The 20485-nt window shown below is 43.6% G+C and overlaps 1 protein-coding gene across 5 annotated transcripts in view; it reads right to left on the bottom strand.

Annotated features, from left to right (window-relative positions):
• The window catches only part of SPIRE1 (spire type actin nucleation factor 1), a 171743-nt gene that overhangs the window by 129712 nt on the left and 21546 nt on the right, over positions 1-20485 (bottom strand). For all 5 annotated transcript variants that reach the window (XM_056521526.1, XM_056521528.1, XM_056521530.1 and 2 more), the window contains exon 2: positions 15703-15737. In XM_056521526.1, the coding sequence (XP_056377501.1) occupies positions 15703-15737 (35 nt within the window). The remainder of the gene's footprint in view (positions 1-15702; positions 15738-20485) is intronic.

Here is a 20485-nt window from a genome sequence, read left to right as displayed (position 1 = left end):
ACACATTACAATAATCTTATTATGTAGAAAAATTATGTAGAGAAATTGGAAAAAGTAGAACACAACTATCAGAAATTACTTTAACTTTCTATTATTAGGAGCATGTGAAGACACCCTTGGGTTCCCTGGCATATGTACAACAGAAAGGCAAATTGACTTCCAGCTCCATAAAAGCTTTAATGGTAAACGTAGAAATGTAGCTGAATGGCACTCACCAATAGATGCAGATAAAAATCTTCAATGCTTTATTGTGTTTCTTTAAAATCTATTCATGTCTGTAAGTGTGCTAGGCAGGAAGGACAGAGAGACAGCGGTAGCTACTTTGCACGTACCTAACGCTTCATTAGCACGTACCTAGCGCGTGCTAGGCAGCTACCAATTTCTCTCCATCCTATCTGCCTAGCACACCAACCGACATGAATTTATTTTAATGAAACGCAATAAAGCATTGAAGATTTTAATATGCATCTAATTGTGAGTGCCGTTTAGCTACTGTGGCAGTGTGGCAAGGAAAGGGTGTATTTCCTTGGCTCACCCTGCAGAAGCTCTAACCTGCTTCTTAAGTAATGAGGCAGGAGGGAAGGGAGGTGTATATGAGATGGAGACTCAGTCTAATGTGGGCTCTTCCTAGGAGACAGCATGTGGGCTGTAGGGAAGAGACAGAGCCTGCTGAGGAGTACACAGCCCGAGCTATGAGTGGCTCAAAGAGAGTGACATGAATTGTGAGTAAAAGGTTGCAGGGGACATATGTTTAACCGGCTGAGGGAAGCTCAGCGGTTGTTTGTCAGGACAAGCTGATCTGTTTAGTCAGTGACCAGACGGTCTAGGATTTTGGTTGTTCCTGCTTTTTGTTTATTTATTTCCCTGCAACCTGTCTAATAAAACTGGTAAGGTGGCAGATTTGCATTATAAGTGTTTGTTTGCTGGTTTATTGAGAAGAAACGCATCCTGTGGCGTGGTCCAGGACGATCCCAGAGCTAATCCCCAAGACGATCGTCACACTACATTTCTACATGTACTATATATTTTCTGGACTAGAGAAGTTTTCACACTGGACCATAGCCCTATATACAGAGTACCACCTTAAGTTTTACCACAGCTCAAATTCATACTCCAGACTCTGAAAGGACTTTGCATTAGCAGATTTTTTACATACTAGGTTAGGTTACACCAGCGGTAAAACAGACACACTTCTGATGACTGGCTGTCCTTAATCATGACTAAAAAACCTCAACAATTACTAAAGTTAGACAAACTGACATGTTAAGAACTATGATAACATGCTGTACACAAAAAAGAAAATTGCAAACGCCCAAGAGACTCATATTATATATAAAAATGCATAAATTCAATTGACGAAAAAAAACATACGGTTGTATAAAAAACTAATTTTTATCAAGGTGAACTCTATTTAACAAGAGGTTATACATATAATATATCATAACCACAATATATATGCATAAGATATTACGTTATATAGTATATTAAAGGACACTCAATGTGCCTGGCTTCACAAGAGAACAAAAGGTCGGGGGGAGTCGGGGCTCAGTGAGCAGAGCATGCACTCCTTTAATTTCTATGGGAGTGCCGAAAAGATCCAAGTACAGCACTTGGGCATCATCAGTGCTTCCATAGAAATGAACAGAGCGTATGTCCTCTAACCAGTAAACAACATGCGCTCCTCAGAGAGCGGGGTCCCAAGCAGGGGTTGAGTTAATTTTTGATGGAGTTCTCCTTTAAACCTATGCACTACTATATTGACACATACAAATTTGTCATATGACTTCAGAGCCACATGAGCACAAATGCTTCATGGAAATTTTCTACAGTGCTGTGGATTTTAACAGGTTTTTGGTGTGGATTTTAAAAACTTTGCCCTGCAAAGTATAAAAACCTTACAAATTCCGTGCAGAACACCATCTTTACTGCATTTTCTTGTTGCCACCCTTCCATAACAACTTTTCAGTTAAAAGCCAACATCACAGATGCATTGAAGAAAAGCTGTAAGCCTTGTATTAGCCAGAAAGAGGAAACACAAATCCTTCCTAGGTATTTACATTTCTCTGGCAGTTATTCAAGGTCACAGTGATACAATATTGTTACAGCCTGTAAAGGGTCAGGTTGTACCGCCTGGAAAATAAGCCAAACAATGTTAGCGCAGAAAACATCAGTGTAAATACTCAGGTAAAGATTTAGCTTATACGCAATATTTCAATTGAAAGACCGAGAAGGAAAAGTGGTGGAATTATGGAAATCACAGGATTGATATACATGTTAATATGCAAATGACAAAAAAACGTACACAAAATGTTAAAAAAAATCTTGATTTATTTAGTATGGAGTATGAACACCATGTAAAACTTCTTGGCATGCGATCAGTGATGTTATTAAAGGGTTACTCCACCCCAAGGCATCGGATCCCCTATCCAAAGGCATCTGGGTGTCGGCGGCGGGGATCATGACATCACACCACACCTCCCCTCAATGCAAGTCTATGGGAGGGAGCATAGTTGCCACGCCCCCTCCCATAGACTTGCATTAAGGGGTCGTGGTGTGATGTCATGAGGGACAAGGTCAAAGTTAGTGCTGGGCGATACACCGGTTAATACCGAAAACCGTGTGTTTTTTCTGTACGGTATGAATTTTTCCCTATACCGCAATACCGGTTAGGCCCCTCCGCCCTCGAATGAATGAATCATCAGCCGCAGTGCGCTTGGGAACTAATCATTTATGACCCGCGGGCGCTGTCCTGCTTTTACTACCCCCACTGAATGAATGAACTATCAGCCGCAGCGCTGTACATCGGGACACTAATCATGTTGCCCGCAGGCGCTGATCTCCTTTTTCTCCTGTGAGCCACGGCACTGGAAAGGAATGAGTTGTGTGCCGTGGGCACAGGACGTAGAACGGAAGCTGTCGCCTCCCCCAGCAAGCGCTGAAAGCCAGTGGGCCGCAGGTGCTACAGAACTCAGCACACAACACAACTCATTCATTTCCAGTGCCGCGGCTCACAGGAGGAAAAGGAGATCAGCGCTTGCGGGTAACATGATTAGTCCCCCGATGTGGGGACAGTGCTGCGGTTGATAGTTCATACATTCGGTGGGGGTGGAGGAGGAGAGGCAGGACAGCGCCCACGTGTCATACATGATTAGTTCCCCAGCGCACTGTGGCTGATAATTCATTCGAGAGAGGGGGGGGGGGGGGGGGGGGAAGTATGGTGGTAAGGGGGAAATGAGTGAAAAAACTAAAATACCGTCAAATACCGTGGAACCGCCATAAGTTTGAAAAATACCGTGATACCCATTTTTGGTCATACCGCCCAGCACTAGTCGGAGTACCCCTTTAATGGTTGTCTGAGGAGTTTCCTGCCAAGCTGAATGAAAACCTTCAAGAATCACTGATGGCAGCTCCCTTTACAATTGCAGGTCAAGGACGTCTCAGATGTGTTAGAGGGGAGACAAGTCTGGAGACACTGTAGGCCATGGTAACACATTTAGGCCACACAGGTTGCTTACAGTAGCATGAGCAACACATATCCTTACATTTTATCCCACACAGCCATGGCCGTAAATGTTGGCATCCCTGAAATTTTTGTAGACAGACAAAGAAGTATTTCTTACAGAAAAGGATTGCAGTAATACATATTTTGCTATACACATGTTTATTTCCTTTGTGTGTATGGGAACTACACCAAAAAAGGGAGGAAAAAAGTAAATTGGACATAATGTCCCACAAAACTTCAAAAATGGGCTGGACAAAATTATTGGCACCCATAACTTAATATTTGGTTGCACACCCCTTGGAAAAAATTTCTGAAATCAGTCGCTTCCTATAACCATCAATAAGCTTCTTACACCTCTCAGCCAGAATGTTGGACCACTCTTCCTTTGCAAACTGCTCCAGGTCTCTCTTATTGGAAGGGTGCCTTTTCGCAACAGCAATTTTAAGATCTCTTCACAGGTGTTCAAGGGGATTTAGATCTGGACTCATTGCTGGCCACTTCAGAACTCTCCAGCGCTTTGTTGCCATCCATTTCTGGGTGCTTTTTGAAGTATGTTTGGGATCATTGTCCTGCTGGAAGTCCCAAGATCTCAGACGCAAACCCAGCTTTCTGACATTGGGCTGTACAGTGCGACCCAAAATCCATTGGCAATCCTTAGATTTCATGATACCTTGCACACATTCAAGGCACCCAGTGCCAGAGGCAGCAAAACAACCCCAAAACATCATTGAACCTCCACCATATATCACTGTAGGTACTGTGTTATTTTCTTTGTAGGCCTCATTCCATTTTCGGTTAACAGTAGAATGATGTGCTTTACCAAAAAGCTCTATCTTGGTCTCATCTGTCCACAAGACGTTTTCCCAGAAGGATTTTCGCTCACTCAAGTTCATTTTGGCAAAAGGTAGTCTTGCTTTTCTTTATGTCTCTGTGTCAGCAGTGGGGTCCTCCTGGGTCTCCTGCGATAGCGTTTCATTTCATTTAAATGTTGACGGATAGTTTGCGCTGACACTGATGGTCCCTGAGCCTGCAGGACAGCTTGAATATCATTGGAACTTGTTTGGGGCTGCTTATCCACTATCTGGACTATCCTGCGTTGACACCTTTCATAAATATTTCTCTCCCGTCCACACGCAGGGAGATTAGCTATAGTGCCAATGGTTGCAAACGTCATGATAAATGTTGCGCACTGTGGACAAAGGCAAATCTAGAACTCTGGACATAGACTTGTAACCTTGAGATTCTTGATTTGATGTTTTTTAACTCCCTTTTTTGGTTTAGTTCCAATCCACACAAAGGGAATAAACATGTGTATAGCAAAACATGTGTTGCTGCAATCCTTTTCTGTGAGAAACACTTCATTTTTTAGAATTTTTTTTAGGGGTGACAACATTTACGGCCATGACTGCATGTACAGTCTAAAATGGACTAAACGTATAGTTCACCGCTGGCTTCATATTATTTATGTTCTTTACTCCCTTTTTGTCTACTATAGATAGATGCCCAGAGATGCTATACAGCCCCAGAGTCATTGATCTTGCTACATATCACACTGATTTACCGCAATTCATCAATATATTTACCTCTGCTGCCCAATAATTCTACTTCTCCCAGACAGCACAACTGCAAACCAGTATTCTCCAGGGAAGCGCGAGGAAGGCAATATATGCCTCAGTAACACAAATTGACCGAACACTGCATATAGCAAGCATTTAGCATTCTATAGCTATAATGAGTCTTGCTGATCAGACACTGCACAGCATGTGGCTAGTGTGGAAAGCATATTTCTTTCTTTTTGATATGGGTGTTACATAAGGATGGCTCCAAGGTGCATTGTGGAAAGAGACATCCAGATAGATTCCCGGTTATCATTAGCACCATGGCTGCTGCTGGGGAAATGCATTTCCTTGCACTGATCTTTGCATATTATTTCCCTCAGAGCGATGCTGCCGACAGCCAGGGAGTTGAACAGCAGTTCAATGTGTCAAACACAATTAAATATACACGTGAACACTTTCATAAAAGTCACAGCATAGAAATCTCCATCTTATTTAGCTCTTGGGTGCTGTATTGCACATTTTGGAGACAGGGGAGCAGCTTAAAGGCTCACTCACATGGTGGACATTCAGCTGGCAGAATACTGCTGGCTGAATGTCTGCTTGCAGCAGACGTTGCCAGGATCATCGGCAGTAGGACGTGCGACATCTCAGATGGCAATGAAGTCCGGCAAAATTCCGTCATAGTGTGCACAAAGCAGCAGAATCCCATTGAACATAACATTATTGGTGGATAAATTTATGGTTTGATTTATCAAATCAAGCATGGCTGGGCGGGGAGAAGCCACCAGGGGCCACACTGTTAATGTTCCCTGTCATTATTGTTACAATAATTCCTCTGGGACACTGTAGTATTCTAGGGAGAATCAACCACCACTGAAGTAAACTTACTGCTTTATGTTGCTCACACGGTTTGGGCAACATGAAGTTGATCACAATGTGGCACTACTCGATCCCCTGCACCTCAACATTACCTGATGACATTGCAACACAAGGAAGTTGCCGCGAGCAGTGATTGGACGCTTCCTTGTGTCAAGAGGATATCAGGAAGTGTTGAACAGCAGCAGAGCACTGTCCTAACAGCAATGGCAGGGGATCGTGGCAAGTTAAGTACAGGTTATTGTTTTGTTTTTTTAAAAGTCCAGCATGGTAACTATAAAAAAAAAAAAAAATGTAAAAAAATTATTGCTAGACAATACCTTTAGGTATGTAGGCCAATTAAACATAAGGCTGATTCTTTTTTTGCCCCGAGACAGTATTTGTTTAAGGGGTACTCCCGTGCCCCAGCATTCTAAACATTTTGCTCAGAACGCTTGGAGCTGGCGGCCGTGATCATGACATCACGACACCCCCCCCCCCCTTCCATTCATGTCTATGGTGTGGGCGTGACGACCATCATGCCCCCTCCCATAGACACGAATGGAGGGGGTGTGGTGTGACATGAGGGTCGTGGCCGTGACGTCACAATCACGGCTGTCCGCTCCAAGCATTCTGAACAAAATGTTCAGAAGGCTGGGGCACGGAACTACCCCTTTAAAAGGAGAAGTCTGATGCTAAATATAAAAATTAATTAATTAAATAAAAAAAATGTATCCCCTATCCAAAGTTTTTAGATCGCAGGGGGGGGGGGGGGGGGGGACCGATCGCTGGGGCCCCCTACAATCTCATGTACAGAGCCCTGGGCTCTCTCCAAGAGTGGTGCATCAAGACCTCAACCGTAGCCATATAACTCTAGTGTTTGTCAATGTTCAATGTTTAGCTCTCCCATAGAGCTACATGGAGAGGATGTGGCAGCCCCCCCTCCCTTCAGGCGGGAGTCGTGATGTGCGGCGCTGGGGGAGAGCCAGGGCTCGGTACCAGAGATCGTGGCTGGCCCCAGTAATCCTGCGAATAGGGGATACATTTAGTACGGGACATCTCCTTTAACAATGTATATCTTGATGCAGGACTGGTTTTAGAAACAAAAATACACATTTAACAATAAAAAGTCAAATACACATAACTGAGAATACAGGCAGAAAATTACCACATATGCTTTGGTTTCATAGCCCAGGAACCACAAGAGCCTAGAGACGCTGATTTACAGATTGGTTTTCATTTGATCATTCTACCATGTCTTCTACTAAACAGAGGTTGTGGGAAAAGCTCTCAGAAGTTAGACATTAATATGGATCACACTTAGGAGGAGTAAAAATGTCTCAAAAATAAACCACTTATTAGGAGACAGGGCACCTTACTCTTACTTTTAAACTTTAGACCTTAAAATTGTATTTTTAATTACACCACTGGCACTACATACCATTAAGCAATTGTACAGGATTAGAAATAAGGGTCTGCTCATTTCTTCTACAAATTGTGCCCATATTGTGCATAGGCTGTGTCTAGTATTGCAGCTTTAAGTGGAACTCGAGAGGGAAAAAAAATTATATCAACTGGCGGCAGAAGGTTATACAGATTAAAAAAAATTTAAATGGGCACTGTAAGATTCAAAAACTCTTTATATGTAACTTTTCTAATACATATAAACTTTTCTAATTTATTTGATAAGAAAATTGCATTTCCTTTTTATAGAAATCATGGCACTAGGGGGCCCCCATACCATCCAGAACATAATCCTGTCCGGCTGCAGCATTACCTTTGTTCAAGCTATAGAACAGGCTGGGACAAAGCCCAGTAAATGAAGGCTGGGCTAGTACTCTTCTGTGCTCACTCCTGTCATATCAGACTGAGTCATGAAAACAAAGTCAGGAGATGTGGGAAGGGTCGGCACTCGAGTTCTATTAGTGGTGCACGAGGACAGTTGCAGAATAATTGGAGAAAGAAATCCCGGCACTCACTGTTATCTTCTGCCAAACCTTGTGTGTTTATTTACACGGTGCTAAATACAAAGGACGCGTTTCGGCCAAAGCCTTACTCAGACTGGCATGTCAGTCTGCGTAAGGCTTTGGCCAAAACGCGTCCTTTGTATTTAGCACCGTGTAAATAAACACACAACGTTTGGCAGAAGATAACAGTGAGTGCCGGGATTTTTCTCCAATGAAAACAAAGTCAGGCTGGGTTCACATCACGTTTTTGCCATACTGTTTTCAATTTGTTTTTCTTAAGAAAACCATATGGCAAAAAAACGGATGGAACAGTATGGGAAAAAGTAAACAGTATGCTTATTTAAACTGTATATTGTTTTTAAAAATGCATACAGTTCCGTCCGTTTTTATAAAAAAAAAAAAAAAAAAAAAACATACGTTTTTGATAATTTTGTCCATTTTTAATAGGAGGGGTGTTGGGTGGGGACTTTAGGATGCAAATGCGCATGTGCAAAGTAAAAACCGTATACTGTTTCCTGTATGGTACCATATACATGTGCGTTTCCCATTAACGTCCATGTTAAGAAAAACGTATGCGATTGCAGGACAGTTTTTAAACCAGAGTCAAAACCGTGGTTGACAACAAGTTTGTCTACGGTTTAAAAACTGTACTGCAACTGCAAAGTTTCTTTTAACATGGACGTCAATGGGAAACGCACATGTATATGGTTCCATACGGGAAAAAGTATACAGTTTTTACTTTGCACATGCACACTTCCCACCCAACACGCCTCCCATTAAAAATGGACAAAACTTTCAAAAGACATACAGGGTTTTTTAAATACATCGACGGAACTGTATGCACTTTTAAAAACAGTATACGGTTTAAAAAACACAAACAGTATGGCAAAAACGCGACGTGAACCCAGCCTCATGCAAAGTGATGGCAAGGGACGGACATGTCCCCTCCAAAGCACAGGATGAAAAACCATGTGAGCACTAAAATGCAGGTATATGTGAGAGATATAGGTACTAGACAAAAAATTATATATACCAACACACACACACACCATCAGGATAGGTACTAACATATAACATTTTTGTGACGGATATGATATGTACTCTTAAAGCTTCCAGCTTTTATCAGCTGCTTTATGCTTCTGAGAAAGTTATGTAGTTCTTTTCAGTCTGACCACAATGCTCTCTGTCGCCACCTCTGTCCAGAACAGAATAAAATCTCCATAGTGAACCTCTCCTTCTCTGGACAGTTCCTGACATGGACAAAGGTGGCCGCAGCGAGTACGGTGGTCAAACTGGAAAAAAAATTAGGGTCTACAGCAGCTGAAAAGAACTCCTTGATAGTATCCCTTAAATTCTATTTTAGTGTATGTGGAAAATTTGCCGTACCAGACACAAGCCATGAACAGGCATTTTGCAAATACCAAAACACACTAGGAAAAAAAAAAAAAACTAAAAAATACCAACTACTTCCTCTCAAAGCAATAGAATGACCTAGAAGGCAAAAAAGGAGCCCCCATTTATATACAGACATGGATGTAAATTTTAGCACCCCTGAAATATTTCAGGAAAATGAAGTATTTCTCACAGAAAAGGATTGCAATAATACATGTTTTGGTATACACATGTTTATTCCCTTTGTGTGTATAAGAAATAAAACAAAAAAGGGAGGAAATAAAAGCAAATTGGACATAATGTCACACCAAACTCCAAATATGGGCTAGAAAAAATTATTGGCACCCGTTCAAAATTGTGGAAAAAGAAGTTTCAACCATGTCATGATCCTTTAAAAACTCACCTGTGGCAAGTAACAGGTATGGGCAATATAAAAATCACACCTGAAAGCAGATAAAAAGGATAGAAGTTCACTTAGTCTTTCCATTGTATGTCTGCGTGTTCCACACTAAGCATGGACAACAGAAAGAGGAGAAGAGAACTGTCTGAGGGCTTGAGAACCAAAATTGTGGGAAAATATAAACAATCTCAAGGTTACAAGTCCATCTCCAGAGATCTAGATTTGCCTTTGTCCACAGTGCGCAACATTATCAAGAAGTTTGCAACCCATGGCACTGTAGCTAATCTCCCTGGGTGTGAACGGAAGAGAAAAATTTATGAAAGGTGTCGACGCAGGATAGTCCGGATGGTGGATAAGCAGCCCCAAACAAGTTCCAAAGATATTCAAGCTGTCCTGCAGGCTCAGGGAGCATCAGTGTCAGCGCAAACTATCCGTCAACATTTAAATTAAATTAAAGCTATGGCAGGAGACCCAGGAGGACCCCACTGCTGACACAGACATAAAAAATCAAGACTACATTTTGCCAAAATGAATTTGGAGTAAGCCAAAATCCTTCTGGGAAAACGTCTTGTGGATAGATGAGACCAAGATGGAGGCTTTTTGGTAAAGCACATCATTCTACTGTTTACCAAAAAAAGGAATGAAGCCTACAAACAAAAGAACACAGTACCTACAATGAAATATGGTGGAGGTTCAATGATGTTTTGGGGTTGTTTTGCTGCCTCTGGCACTGGGTGCCTTGAATGTGTGAAGGCATTATGAAATCTGAGGATTACAAATGGATTTTGGATCGCACTGTACAGCCCAGTGTCAGAAAGCTGGGTTAGAGTCCAAGATCTTGGGTCTTCCAGCAGGACAATGACCCCCAAACATACATCAAAAAGCACCCAGAAATGGATGGCAACAAAGCGCTCTGAAGGGGCCAGCAATGAGTCCAGATCTAAATCCCATTGAACACCTGTGGAGAGAACTTAACATTTCTGTTGGGAAAAGGCGCCCTTCCAATAAGAGAGACCTGGAGCAGTTTGCAAAGGAAGAGTGGTCCAACATTCCGGCTGAGAGGTGTAAGAAGCTTATTGATGGTTATAGGAAGCGACTGATTTCAGTTTTTTCCAAAGGGTGTGCAACCAAATATTAAGTTAAGGGTGCCAATAATTTTGTCCAGTCCATTTTTTTGGAGTTTGGTTTGACATTATGTCCAATTTGCTTTTTTCCTTCCCTTTTTTGGTTTAGTTTCACTAAACACAAAGGGAATAAACATGTGTATAGCAAAATATGTGTTACTGCAATCCTTTCTGTGAGAAATACTTCATTTTCTTGAAAAATGTCAGGGGTCCTAACATTTACGCCATGACTGTATATGTACTTTTACCCCAGGTGACAGATCAGAGGCCAAATTCTCCAACAAAAAGTATTTAATAGTTTGCCTCCATATATTTTAGGAAAAAAGCATATTTTACTTAGTTTCCCGCTAAGAGCTAAATTAAAAAATAAACATGTCTTTATGTGATATGAAAATGCAGATTCATAACTAACAGAATTTCGTTTGGGGGGGGTAAAGGGAAAAAAAATAAAAAAAAATAAAAAACTTTTTACATTTCATTTACATTCCTCACAAGCATGATCAGTCAGTCTGGAATTCCGTAAGAAAGGTTTTCACAGTGACACACCTAAGTTATAAGTAGCAGCTGCATTGCGTGATATTCCTCTCGTGTACATAGTGGCAGATAACAGATCCTGAACCTACTTGCCATATAACCTTGACAATACCTATAAGGCTTTCCTTACTCTGTAGGTGCACAGTAGAAGTTTACATATACTGCTGCCATGCAGTATCAAAGAAGTTTTCCACTTTAACTACATGAGGTCAGCATATACTTCTTGGAAAGAGTCTACGGATGCTAAAATCATGCAAGTGCAGGAAAGCGGAGATGGCTGTCAGATAGCACGACTCTATAGAAAGCTCTGGCACAGACGTATATATAGTGGTCAATAAGAGCCAATACAGGATGCTGTGTAGCTGAAGGAGCTGTCGAGTCTTAGCAGCTCCAGATCAGCTGCTCAGTGCATTTCAGAAGGCTGTATTCACCCTTTAATTTAAAGGGGTTATCCACCATAAGATGATTTTAGTATGTACCTGCCAGACAGTAATGGACATGCTTAGGAAGGCTCTGCCCTTGTCTTGGGGCTAAATGGCTGAATTGTGAGATTACCATAAAGCTTTGTGAACTGGGTATTTCCTGTTGGATTTCATTCTCAAACTACACATCTCATAGTTCCCTATTTGTAAGTTTGAGGTCACTTTCCTCTCTCCCACACATCAGCCACCCCACCCATTGAAACACAAATGAGCTGCCGGGGCGGTGCGGTGTGCGACGCAGTGTGGCGGGTCGCGGTGCGGGGAGCGGGGCAGTATCGGATTATCGGCAAGGTAATTGCAGATACCGATAGTGCCCAAAATCGTGATTATCGGCCAATAATATCGGCCAAACCGATAATTGGTCGATCCCTAATACAATGTACTCTCTTTTATTTATTCCCAAACCAACAAGTGGATACCATAAAAAAAAAAATCAAAATAAATTAATCCTTAACATTTTGACCTAAATTTACATAGTCATGCGCTGGCAATTAATGTATCAGGACCTACATTTACATCCTGTACATGAAGCGATCCGCAGTCACTACATGCATGGAGGATCCCAGCTGCTATAATCAGTCGATTAGCTGCTGTAATGGCCGACATTAGCGATTGTGCTGATGTCCCCCTTTAACAATACTGATCACGGCCTCTAAAGCATTATGGGACTTCGTGTTAGACTCATAAGAACACCTAAAGTGCAAATGCATGGGTCTGACGAGTCAAGATGGCGGCCAGGGGTCTCCTCACCCGCCTACTGCAGCAATCACAATAGTATAAGTAGAAAGAAACCTTATGCAACAGGAGCTGTTCCAAAGTCCAGGGAAATAAACAATTGTCCAATAGAAGATATTATGAAAGTGCCGCTTGGCACTATGTATGAGACCAATGACGTGTTTCAGAGGTACAGTCCTCCTTCCTCAGATTGCTATACACAATATTGCACAAACATATTTGCCATATTTGAAGACTGCTGTCCGCCATTACTGGGCCTTCAGGGGAGGAGCTTGTGGTTGCCAGGGATACTCCCGTGCTCAGAAAATACAGTGTGCGTGAGCGGCCTTCAGCGTTGTACAGCGGCCGTTGCTGGTGGTGAATAGTGAGGAAGCCTTAACCCTCTGTGCTCCCCCTGCGCATTGTGGAAGCTGCCTGAGAGATAACCGGGTGAAGGGTGCTGGCTGCAGAGTTTGCCTGTGATCCTGTCTGACGGTGGTGGTGTGGTTTAGGCCCCCTCCTGCTCTAAGTTCACCTGCCTGGGTGAGACTGAAGTCTGTCCTGAGCCCTGTACTGAGGGGCTGAGTGCTCGCAACTGGCCCTGCTCTGTGTTGCTGGGACTGCTACTGGCCTTAGGCCATACTGGACACTGCATCTATTAACCCCTGAACCCTCCTCCTGGGCCATCTGTCACTTTAGCTGTCCAGTCCTCCTTATACTGAGGGTCTGCCTGGGACCTGTGGGACTCTGCTTGTCGCCCTTATTGGACCAGCAGTGTTATCTTGCTGGACTTGTAGTGCTCTTACTACTGGCAGCCACGGGAGGTCCGAGAATTCAGAATAAGAAATCTAAACTTGTGGCTGAGACGGTCAGACAATCTACAGAGGATGAGGTCTCCTCTGATGAGGGTCCTCCACCTGCTGGTGAACATGCTAAATGTGACCCCTATGTTCCTACCCCTCTGGTCTCCAAGGTCTCTGCACATGTCGCTAAAGATCTCAGCCAGTTTTCAAGACCCCCAAAGGCGGCGGAAGGATTGTATCCTGCTCCTTCTCCTCCTATGTTTTCCAGCTCTCCTAGCTCTGAAAGATGTTGCTCGCCTCATCACTCCCACTGACTCTGTGGATCAGAGGTTTAAGCAGCTGCTGGCAGCATTCACATCTTCCCAAACCATGATGGTTTCCAAAGTGGATGAACTCAGACAAGAATTTGTGATACTTAGTCATGAGACTCAAAAACTCTGTGAATGCACTGGAGAGATTGAACACCAGGTCTCCACTGTTGACAACACTTTGCAACCTATCCCTGCTCAGCTGACATCCATGCAGAGACAACTTAAGTCCATACTTGACAGGGCGGATGATATGGAAAATAGGCTGAGGCAAAATAATATCCGCCTGGCGGGACTGCCAGAAGGCGTATGTCTCGGATCTTGTTGCCTTTTTGGAAACCTGGCTCAAGGAACTCTTACCACCAGATACCTTCTCACTCTATTTTACAGTGGAGAGGGCGCACCGGGTCCCGGTCCGACCTCCCCCACCGGGGGCCCCTCCTAGACCATCCCTGGCAAAACTTCTCCACTATAGAGACCGAGACGCTATCCTGCGAGCAGTGAGCATTAAAGAAGAAGTGCACTTTAATGATAGTCTGGTTGCTTTCTATCCTGACTTCTCTGTGGAGCTGCGTAACTAGAGGACCAAGTTTACTAAAGTTAGTCTCCATATGCAGGCCAAGGGATATTGTTATGCCATGTTGTTCCCAGCCAGACTTAGGGTGGTGGATGAGGCGCACACCCAGTTCTTCACTTCTCCTGCTGAAGCTTTGCAGTGGGTGGATGCGGCTCCTGCTGCAGTCCCTCCGGACTGATAGGCTGATAAGATTCCTCATCGTCGTCCCTTGTTTTTAATACTGTGTTAGAGTAGGGGGTTAGGATTCCTCCTTAGGTCCCTTTCCTTGGGTGCCTGCTGTGGACTTCATCTGCAGATACTCCTGTCCTTATAATAGGTCCCTTAGTGAGTTGGCCCTTTAACTTTAGTTAGTTGGGGTTGGGCTGGTGGGAGGGTGTGGGATTGTTTAGGTCACTCGGTCACTTGCTACCTCTTGTTGGTTAGTGTTTCAGGGTCTAGATCTACACAAGTTCCCAATGCTAGACAGGGTTTTGTTGGGGATGCAAATGTTCTGCTTTGCATTTGTTTTGGTGTTTGTTTTCCAGTTTGTCTGTATATCTGGTCGTGTCTTGTCTGTGGTATGTATGGTGTATGTTCCCGAAGTACCTCAGGTGGTGGCATTTTGTTCTGGGTGAACTTTTACTATTACTCCGACATTTTAGTGGGGAGGAGGGGGTTACCTGCCCTGTCATGTTTCTAATACTGATTGTTTTTCAAGGTATTGATAATGGGGTCACTTAAGATTGTGAGTTGGAATGTTAACCTTAAGGCCTTAACTCCTAATTTAAACAGGCTTTGTGTTTGGACTTTGTAAAAAAAAAAGCAGTCCCCGCACCTGATTGCTTGCAAGAAACCCATCTTACTGGTCAGAAAATTCTTGCCCTAAAAAGGGCTTGGATAAAGAGGGGCTACCATTCAACTTATTCTTCCTCTGATAGGGGGGTTTGGGTTCTGGAGATACCTGCAACAGCCGGCAATGCTAATCTGGAATTGGCCGGCTTTGCGCAAAAGAGGCAGAATACCCAGATTTCCTGCCTTTATCCCCCCTGCACTGATATGCCCACTCCTTTGCCCATATGAGCTTAAGGCAGGCAGGAATTTGGGGGGATGGAGGCAGCAAAACTGATCATGGTCTTGTTCATACAGTAAAATTCACTAATGTTTAAAACAATCTTCCTTCAGGGATCTGAGCTGGTGTCATTACTGATTAACTTACTTATAAAGAATGCGGCCAGCTGCCAATAGTCCAGGACAGTGTTGCCCCTACAATCCCCATCTTCAGGCACTTACTGAATATGCAGTGTTTGTATATGAAAGAGGAGCTTGAGAAAACAGTGCAAGTAGCGTACAAACAAGGGCATGGTCCAAAAATACCTGAAGTATTGAATATAACTTTATTACACAATTTTCAATGCTGTGATGATACTGGTAAAATCAGAGAACTGTTGTAACACGAAATCACAATGTCAGGTACTGGTGTTACTTAGAATGAAGAACATGACCTACCTCTGTCTCTGTACATCTTGCATCACTTGAGTCATCTGAAAAAGTCAAGAGAAATACATTTACAAATATGGCACAAATATTCAACACATTTCACCACAGTGTTAAATATTTTTTGCATAGATATGAAACCTAAGATATCTGAAAAGAATGTGAAAGTATTATAAATCAACGTAAGAGCTCAAAACACCGCATCTTCATAAAAACATGATGGACATCTGGTATACTTTCTAGAGAAAAAGTTGCTCAGAATTTAAAGGAAATCTGTCATCAGTATCAACCGCATTAACCTGTCATACAGGCTTGAAGTGCGGGTACTGATCAAAATGATACTTATCACATCTTGATCCTTCGCTCCGTTCCGCCGTATTATTTTTTCTTTATATGCAAATTAGTTGCTTGGGGCTCAGGCAGAGATACGAACCCTGCTCCGGCACTGTGATGTCATCTTCGCCGGGTGGGCGCTCTGCCTGGCTCCTCCATCTTCATTATCCCCCTCCTTGCTCACTCGGTGTATGTTACTGTTCGGCACATGAGCCGTTCCCTGGGCACCCAGAAGCAGCGTTCAGGCACACAAGGACATTGGAATGAAGCTCAGCTGTATACCACTTCCGGGAGAACCTAGGGAGCTGTGCATGCGCCAAACTGTAACATGCACCGAGAGAGCAAGGAAGGGGATTATGAAGATGGAGGAGTCGGGCAAACCGCCCACCTGGCGAAGACGACGTCACAGCGCCCGGAGCAGGGTTCATAGCTCCGCCTGTGCCCCAAGCAACTAATTTGCATATACAGAAAAGGAAGAAGTACGGCGGAGCGGAACGACGGATTAAGATGCGGTAAGTATCATTTTGATCAGTATCACCCGCACTACAAGTCTGTCTGTATGATACTAATGGCATTAGTGAAAAAATTGTGAAACTGCCCATGATGGATTCCATGGTGTGCTAAATATAGCTCCACATGGGAGCTTGTGCACTTTCCTGCTGCCAAGGCATACTTTGCTTGCAAGTCTCCCAGGCAGTCAGGTTCAGCTTTTGAGACAATGATGTTGCGAATTTAAGTGTAAATCCACAGCGTTTCTGCAGCAAAATCGACAACGGTAGATTGTGATTTTCCCACTGAAGCCAATAGGGGGAAAAAAAATAAATACATCTTTAGGGAATCCACAGAACACACTGACCTGCTGCAGATTTTTTTTTTCCCACAGAACAGAACAATTTTTCTGCTGGTTTTCCAGATACATTTTTGACAAAGCCTGTGGATAAGATTTCTACAAATTCTACCCCGTGATTGTCCACCAATTTCTGCCAAGAATAGAAGAAAGTGGAAGTTTATAGTTTTCAATATTACGCTCTTTATCATGAAAATCTTATATGCCTGTATTGCTTTCAATCCAGAGGATAGGGCTCAGAGTGTTTCTTATTCTTACATTCCTTCAGTGTTTACTAGGCTTCATCAGGCCTTAAAACCCTCACTCACTAAGCTCTATTGATCCATCAGAGGAGTGGCTGCCTTGCCTTATATGACTGACCATCTATGTCAGAAATAAGTAGTGGGATGGGACATTAAGCATGACTGATGCCATGATTTGTTCCCTTTGACACTAGTTCTCTGTAAAGCATTGACGATCAACCACAGAGATAAATTCACGGCTTAATTTAACGCTAATAATGGTGGAGGAGGCTTTTAACTCGGCAAATGAGTACACGTCTCAGCGACCTACACTTCTGTGTCTGCATCTAAATTATGAGGCTATAGTTTGCCTGGTATGCCATTTATTAATGATTATAGATTATGTGAAGGCAAAGAGACTTTTTTTTTTTTTTTTTTACCAAAAAAGATTATTGTGGAAAAGTGAATCTATCATAAGAATTGTTCAGTTGTTGTCAGGTGCAGCTGTTAGAGCAAGGAAGTGACCTACTTTAATTTATGGGTCTGTCATTTAGAACAAGATTTTGACAGATCAACGAGAACAAGTCATTTAGAAAACTGCCTTCTGAGATCACTATGTATGTACAACTATGGGTGCGAGATGAAGGGTGCAAATTGTGATAACTAGATGCAATAAGTTTCACATCTATGAAATCTAGTATCTTCAATATTAGACTAGTCAAGTACAGCTTATGTTCTATAAACAACCAGCTCTTCTGACCTTCCAATAAACAGTCATTCTTAAAATGGCAGATGAAGCATGTCTGAGCTAATGAGAAGAAGGTCGGTATCACAAAAGTCATCACAGTCGCCTTTTTGAGTCCGTATTATGGATGCAAGTCTTTGACTGTGGGTCTGATAAGCCAAATAGACAGCTGTCAGTTCAGGCAATCAAACGTGGTCAGGCCAAAACTTGTGCCCGTTAAAGATTTAACACAAAAAATGTGCAGTGGAGTACCCATTCTATCCATTAACTTCTGCAACTGGTACCTTGTCAGTGTGCCTAATGAATGCCATTCCACATTATACATGAATGGGTGAGGTCGACCAGTGACACACTTTGTAGCCCAACCAGCCCACCCCTCAGTATGACATCTATACACCCATCTTTTGATGGTATAGCCCTTTAACATATAGTTCTTTAGCTACAGAATACTGCAAGTGTCCAATGAAAAACAATAGATGTACAGAAGTAGACTCAAGACCAGACCACCAGTTTCCTGCCCCCACATTAACTGTGAATATTCATGTGATAAAAAAATAAATAAAAAAAACACCAACAGAAAACCATCAGGTCAGCTAAGACAGCACATGTCAGTACACATGTTCTTCAACTTAAATCCTGTGGACAATCGTTCCTGACTTCTAACCTTGCAAAGCAAAGTCATGTCCTTTACCTCTCCTCCATGATGACTCCACTAAATGCTATTAATAAGCCTCTTATTTATGGATGACTAGAGCGCCATTTACAATGTCATGAATTATCTGTCTACTTCTAAACGAGTGACAAAGATACTCATAATACAGGATAAAGGTATCGCAGCTCAGGTGTAACTCATCCGGGAAAAAAGGCTTTATTATCTATCAAATGGGTGGTGGAGTCTTTAATGCCTACTCCCACACCCATATGAAAAGACAGTAATTCTCACAAACCGTAAAACCTGTAATGAAGAAATTAAAACCGTTTCACAACCCCTAAAAAGACAATACAAGTTGCCGAATCATCATTTTTTATGCCAATGGCAACTGAATATACCTAGTGCAATCTAGTGAAAATGAGAGATTATTGCTTACCGTATATACTCGAGTATAAGCCGAGTCTTTCAGCACGATTTTTCGTGCTGAAAACACCCCCCTCGGCTTATACTCGAGTGAACTCTCTGCCCTCAGTGGTCTTCAGCCTGCGGACCTCCAGAGGTTTCAAAACTACAACTCCCAGCAAGCCCGGACAGCCATCAGCTGTCCGGGCTTGCTGGGAGTTGTAGTTTTGAAACCTCTGGAGGTCCGCAGGTTGAAGACCACTGCGGCCTTCGACATCATCCAGCCCCCTCTCACCCCCTTTAGTTCTGTACTCACCTCCGCTCGGCGCTGGTCCGGTGCTGGAGGTCGTCCGGTGGAATAGTGGTTCCGGGCTGCCATCTTCCCCAGGGAGGCCTCTTCTCCGCGCTTCGGGCCCGGCCCCGGAATAGTCACGTTGCCTTGACGATGACGCAGAGGTACGTTCATTACCAACGTCCCTCTGCGTCATCGTCAAGGCAACGCCTCTATTCTGGGCCCGAAGCGCGGAGAAGAGGCCCCCCCGGTGAAAATGGCAGTCCGGAACCACTATCCCACCGGACAGTCCTGCAGCACCGGACCAGCGCCGAGCGGAGGTGAGTACAGAACTAAAGGGGGTGAGAGGGGGCTGGATGATGTCGAAGGCCGGAGTGGTCTTCAACCTGCGGACCTGCAGAGGTTTCAAAACTACAACTCCCAGCAAGCCCGGACAGCTGATGGCTGCCCGGGCTTGCTGGGAGTTGTAGTTTTGAAACATCTGGAGGTCCGCAGGTTGAAGACCATGATGATGACATGTGGTGATGATGACAAGGGGATGATGAAGGGGGGGGTGTGGAATGATGACAGGGGGATGATGAAGGGGGGTGTGGGACGACGAAGGGGGGTGTGGGACGACGAAGGGGGGTGTGGGACGACGACGGGGGTGTGGGACGACGACGACGGGGGTGTGGGACGACGACGACGGGGGTGTGGGACGACGACGACGACGACGGGGGTGTGGGACGACGACGACGGGGGTGTGGGACGACGACGACGGGGGTGTGGGACGACGACGACGGGGGTGTGGGACGACGACGACGGGGGTGTGGGACGACGACGACGGGGGTGATGACGACGGGGGTCTGGATGATGACAGGGGGGGATGATGTATTTCCAACCCTAGGCTTATACTCGAGTCAATAACTTTTCCTGGGATTTTGGGGTGAAATTAGGGGCATCGGCTTATATTCGGGTCGGCTTATACTCGAGTATATACAGTAACTATTATTACTTCTGAATAAAATACAAAAAAAAAAATAATCTTCTATAATGTACTTTAGCTGATTTACGTGCACCTAGAATCAGTTGATCGGTGGAGGTGACAGGAGTCCGATACCCACCAAACATTGATGGGCCCAAAGGTCAGACCATAAAAATCAGTACCACATATTGCCTTTAACCCCTTAAGGACTCAGGGTTTTTCAGTTTTTGCACTTTCGTTTTTTCCTCCTTACCTTTTAAAAATCATAACCCTTTCAATTTTCCACCTAAAAATCCATATTATGGCTTATTTTTTGCGTCACCAATTCTACTTTGCAGT

The sequence above is a fragment of the Hyla sarda genome, chromosome 5 (genome assembly GCF_029499605.1).
Source record: "Hyla sarda isolate aHylSar1 chromosome 5, aHylSar1.hap1, whole genome shotgun sequence".
NCBI lineage: Eukaryota > Metazoa > Chordata > Amphibia > Anura > Hylidae > Hyla > Hyla sarda.
Note: the sequence above shows the minus strand (reverse complement) of the source record. Positions and strands in the feature narration are given on the sequence as shown.